At 37.8% G+C, this 6,000-nt stretch overlaps 1 protein-coding gene across 1 annotated transcript in view; it reads right to left on the bottom strand.

Annotated features, from left to right (window-relative positions):
• Positions 1-3,040: 3,040 nt before the first annotated feature.
• The window catches only part of LOC125241882 (5-hydroxytryptamine receptor 2C), a 67,968-nt gene continuing 65,008 nt past the window's right edge, over positions 3,041-6,000 (bottom strand). Inside the window, exon 9 of the mRNA XM_048150567.1 lies at positions 3,041-3,262. Coding sequence (XP_048006524.1) covers positions 3,076-3,262 — 187 coding nt within the window. The 3' untranslated portion in view covers positions 3,041-3,075. The remainder of the gene's footprint in view (positions 3,263-6,000) is intronic.

The following is a 6,000-nucleotide window of genomic DNA, read 5'->3' as shown; positions in this document are numbered from 1 at the left end:
CAGGCGCTATCTTGGATTGTTTCCAATGAAATCCTTCCGACATCCGATATCGGATCGGATAATGTGAAAACGGACTAAGACAATAGATACCTTGTTAGTGTTATATACCTATGCCTATGTATATCCCACCAAAAACATTCTGTAAAAAATAGCCGTTTCGATGGAGCTGCTTGTTTATCTCTAAAAAGTAATGAAATCTACATAAAGTTCCTTACTGCGATTTCTTTATTATTATAGTTAACTAGCCTTTGCCCGCGGCTTCGATCGCGTTAAATTCGAAAATCTCTCCACAAACTTCCATCCTCCATTATAAGGAAGTGGGGGGATATAAAAAGAGACAAAAAGTAGCCTATGTCACTTTCCATCCCTTCAACTATCTCCACTTAAAAAATCACGTCAATACGTCGCTCCGTTTTGCCGTGAAAGATGGACAAACAAACAGACACACACACTTTCCCATTTATACTTGACGTGACTTGGCCGTTGAAGTGTAGCGGTGCTGGCGACAGATTGGTGCAATGGTATCATGGAGCACCTGGTTATAAACTTCTTTATATCCTTGTGTACAAAGAAGTTTATAAGTTTCATATTCGATGGTCCGAGCTTAAGGTTCGTAAAGCCATGAAGCCGAGCTGATAATCATTGACGCTAAACGCCGATCGAAACGCAGTCTGAAGTGGGCGATAGACGTACGATACGAGCAAGTATGCGTACTTATGGCTCGACGACCTTTTTCGATTATGTGTCACCGTAAGTGCGTTTTCACATTATCCGATCCGATATCGGATATCGGACCGATAATCCATCCATACATTACAGGCGCCATCTTGGATTGTTTCTATTGAAATCCTTCCGACATCCGATATCGGATCGGATAATGTGAAAACGGTCTAAGTACGCGTAAAAACCGCCGCGCATAGTAGTCGACCATCCAACGCGTACTTGCTCGTACGCCTATCACCCACTTGACGTCGCGCCAACACTTTATGGAAAAAGCGGGTTTTCGACAACTACCAATAAGATTTTAGACATTCAAAAATTTTCAATAATACTCGACTGTTTCGGTCGCACTTGTTCAAATATAGGATTGGATTGGTGTGAGCGAGACGGTCAGGAGATTGATTGTCAACATGATATCTATCATAAACACCGTTCGAAATGGCCTCATTAAAATCTAAATTTTAAATATATTGAAAGTAATATTACTAATCATTGACGTCACGCTGAAATGAAAGAGATAGAAAATTTGACAGTATGGTACTCTTTTGCATGATTGTCATAATTCAAAATAAGAACGATGGCTTGCGTTGTAAACAGGGACCGAAACATGACACGGGCCCCTAGCGTCATCTATGTACTTTTCACTGTATCACTTGTAATGCCGTTGAACTACCGCGTGCGTACTTTAAAAAAAAACGACATTTTTATTCAAATGACACTCTTAGTGACATCTAGCGACATAGATTTACGGCTGCCAACGGGGTACGGTGTTTAGTATGGACTCTGCTGGTCCTTTATAATCGTCCTTGGTTTAAAGTATACATTTTGAGAATTCAACTTTTTAATATTTCAACGTTATAAGAAGTCAACATTTTGCGAAACTGAAAAAAATCAACATTCTGGGAAAGTCAACATTTCGGGATTTTAACATTTTAGGAATTCAACCTGGTGGTCCGGGAGGTAATTTTTATGGCCTGTTTTTATGGCTTGAGCACTCTAAACTCAAACTGTAAAAAAATAAAATCGAAATACCTATAATTTTTCTACGATATTTTTTTTTCTACTTAGTTAACTTATTTTAACGTGCTTTACATATATTGGCTACGCTTCTACGTACAATTATTAGAGATGATTAAATGACAATAATTACATTACACAATTTCGTACAAAAAATTTAAAAAATAAATGCCGTTAAATTTTTTCAGATTATTTTTTATTTACTTCCAGGTTAGAGACCGCTCAAATTGTTTCACTAATAATACACCTACCAGCGCATTTCAGCTCCTATAATACGTATTTTTTTTAAATTTTAGCCAAGGGAGAACATAGAGAAATCTTCGACCTGATTTTTTAAGAGTTGAAGGGATGGAGAGTGACATAGGCTGCTTTTGTCTCTTTCTAATTCGTGCGAAGCCGCGGGCAAAAGCTAGTTGTACAATATATGTAAATCAAGCAAGAAAAAAAAATATCGAAGAAAAATTATCTTTCGATTGTTTTTTACACAAAAACTATAAAGTTTAGAGTGCTCAAATATTGCAAAATAATTACTAACAATGAGGGCAGATTCACTTAGCTTTTATGGCCTTTTATCCTGGCACGCTCTTTGTTGGAAATTAATGTGTAACTTTAGTGTTGTCGATAAAATGAAACTTTCTCCGTTTTTGAATGGAGCCTTTACCAGTTAGTGTGGTGAAAAATATATAATCACATTTTTATATTGTCTATTGTCCTTTGAGTCGTCGGCAACCCGATCCCTCCTTAGAACTTGTGCACTCTTTTTTTGCTGTGTCTGTGTACTTAACACAGCAAAGGGGAGTGTACCAGTTTCTAATGGGTTGGCAACGCGCATGTGACACCCTTGAATTGAAGGCGTCCATAGGCTACGGTGACCGCTTTCCATCAGGCGGACCGTATGATTGTTTGCCACGATGACTACTCCGTGAAGACAGCTTAAAATATCCCAAAAAAACCCCGTGGCAAAGGTAGTTCACTTTCTACCTGGCGGACTACTAGAATCGAGAAGGATCTAAAAAGCCCTGAACATCTCATCAACGACAACCCAGGACAGACGGTCCTGGCGCCTACGTACAAGGAGGCCCGACCCCAATTGAAAATGGGAATGTGGCAGGAAGAAGAAAAAGATGCTTGTTTGCCACCGATGAAGTATGAAAAACAATTATACAGTTAGTTATATACAGCAGGGTACGTAGCCGAATGGCACAAACGCTCACGAAACGAAACGCTTGTAGATATCTATCTCTATCGCTCGTGCTCAGAGCCAGCCAGACCACCTTTCGCGGCGTTTCGTTTTCGTTTCGCGTCGCAGAAATGCCATTCGGCTACGGCACCAGGTAATTAATAGTGACGATCGTTTGGTAATGTTGGTTCCATCATAATAGTCTCAATGGAATCTGGCACTCTCACTTCATCCAAGTTCGGGGGGCGGAGAGATATAGCCAACGGCAACGCAGATTGTGCGCATAACTGCGAAGCGCTGCGTGCGGATCCTGCGGCAGACCGATACAGCGTGCAGCGTCCGCGCCTGGGAACACCAAGAAAGAGTGAACGATATTTTTCATATTTATATTTGAATAGGGCATTTTGCTTTATTAACTAAAATGTTAGTTTTAACTCAAAACTCAAATAAAGGAACCGTTTATTTCTAAGGAAGATAAAATGGGGTTTATATTTTTAACCCCCGACGCAAAAACGAAGGGGTGTTGTAAGTTTCACGTGTCTGTCTGTCTGTCTGTCTGTTTGTCTGTTTGTCTGTCTGTCTGTGTGTGTATCTGTCTGTGGCATCGTAGCTCCCGAACGGATGAACCGATTTTGATTTAGTTTTTGTTGTATGAAAGCAAAGTTAGTCGGGAGTCGGGAGTGTTCTTAGCCATGTTTCATGAAAATCGGTCCACTGTGTCGCGGTCGGGGGTTTTTTCAAAATTTTAATTTTGTGGTTAGGTTATATTCAAAGATGTCATATTGGCTTCGTGCGAAGTGCATGGAGGGGGTAAGCAAAGCGATCGCAGTGCTTGCGGTGGTCAAAATCGACACTGATTGTGGTTGTCATCTATCAAAACTCATAAAATATAATACAATGTGTAATGTTTGATATGAGGCACCAATGTCGTTTCGTTGTTAATTGTAAAAATAATGGCATAAATAGTCGTTGCACGTTCTATGAGTTTCTTAGAGCACACTGGAAATTGGATCAAAGAACTAAATGGATAGCTACCGTAAAAAGAAAACGTAAGTGACATGTCAAAACAAAACATTATAATAAATTATATTAAAGCTTTGTTTACCTAATATTGTTCAATACGCTGTTAGTATTTTTCCTACCGTAAAAGATTATGCTTAAAGAATCAGGCCTAGCCTGGGAATAGGCCCGTGTCGGATATTTCTGCGGCCGCGGACATGACTAGGTACTTACGTTTAGATTTGTTTTACATGGCATTAACGGGACGGAGGTTTAGGGAATACCATATCACTCGCTCGTAGAACTTCTACCGTTACTCCTATGTTCTTCAAGATTCCTTACATGCCCTGCCAGCACCAATTTATTGCCTCTTTCTGTGGTCTGGGGTTGGAAGTTTATACCGTGAGTAATGCTTTGGAAACTGATTTTTATTATTATATCCATGTCTTTATAATCTATCTACCTAAATTACACTTGAAATAGTAGCTCTTGTTATTCGCGGTATTTAAAATTAACGAAAAATCGCTAAAATATATGTTTGTTTACATGTCATTTTTTGACATTTTCCACTTCAAGTTCACATGGTAGTGGGCGTAATTGTCGTGCACGTAGCCAATACTTATACCAAATTTAGTTCTATGACGCTGATACTTTTTTTTTGTTTAACTAGTTGTCAAAGCGGACTCAGGCTCCTATGAGGCGTGTCAAAATGTCGGGATAACGCAAGGAGGACGATGATAACATTTTTTTTTTGTTTAACAAAAGCTTGAACATACGGAGATTGGATGTACGGGGAATTAGATATTCGACTCATTCGAGGCCAAAACGAGTAGGTATGCCAGATTCTGGCCCCCTGGAATGTCCATGTGCCTCGAATGTCTAATTCCTGGATTGTCCATATGCCTCGAATGTCCAATCCCGGAATATCCATATGCCTCAAATGTCTAATTCCTGGATTGTCCAGATGTACCAACCTTTTACTTTCATTAAAATGTAGTACGGCTAACTCGAAAAAGAAAAATCTAAACCATAATTTAAATAATCTATGCCCGAAAGAAAAAAAAACATATGACATTGTCTTTTGTAAAAAAGAGATAGCAATAACAGACGTTGCCAGCTCGTCCTAAAGGCACGTTTATACTTCATTAGCAATTATTATGTATGAAAATTTATTTAAAAAAATCTTGTGTTTCGGCCTAAAAGTTCATATAACATTTATAACTTCTTATAACATCAGGAATTCGTGGTTGAAATCTCTCACATGAAGCACCGTGTATTATCGCACTTGTTAGGTAATGTGTTCATTACGCAACTACGTCAAACATATAAATGGCCGCATGTTACCTAATGTAAAACGTTGTACGATACATGTGTGAATAAAAAATTTGCAACTCGTGTCGATTTAAACCACTCTATGTTCGTGTTTTTACTTATCGCCACTCGTTTTTAATTTCTTATTTGTCGCACTTGTATCGTAATATATTTGGGGGAAATATGATTTTGGCCACTGCGAAGCTGCGAACAGTGCTATCTAGTTTTAAGGCTGCTTTCAAAAAAAACGTCAAAAGAATGTAAAATTGATAGTTTTAGTCAGTGAAATACTACACTTTCCGTTATCCAATAGATTTATTTAATTCAAGTTCCAGTTAGAGCATCTTATTATCTTGATTTTTATAAGACTGGATTTTTGAAAACTAACTCACTAAATTAAAAATGAATTTTTCTCTAATGGACGTTTAGAAAAACGCACGTATAGAGCTGAATCAGTCGATCTTATTTGTAAAATTTGGACAATTTTGAATATTAAAACGGGTAAATTTATAATTTGTATATCCTGTACCATAATCATTTCAGACTAGATTTTTATTTTAAGTTTTTGAAAAAGAGTAAACTAGCCTAAGGCGAATTCAATTTTTTTCAGAAATTACCTAAAATTAAGTGACAATTTCTTTGAAAATCTACATCACATCGAAGTAAGTTTTATACTAAATTAATCTGCAACGTTTACTTAAATTGCTGTTATGCCTTAGTGATTATAAATTGCTATTATTGATTTTTGCCAATTTTTTGAAAACGAGCCTTCA

Source organism: Leguminivora glycinivorella, chromosome Z (assembly GCF_023078275.1).
Source record: "Leguminivora glycinivorella isolate SPB_JAAS2020 chromosome Z, LegGlyc_1.1, whole genome shotgun sequence".
NCBI classification, from domain to species: Eukaryota; Metazoa; Arthropoda; class Insecta; order Lepidoptera; family Tortricidae; genus Leguminivora; species Leguminivora glycinivorella.
This window is presented reverse-complemented; position numbering and strand designations above follow the sequence as displayed.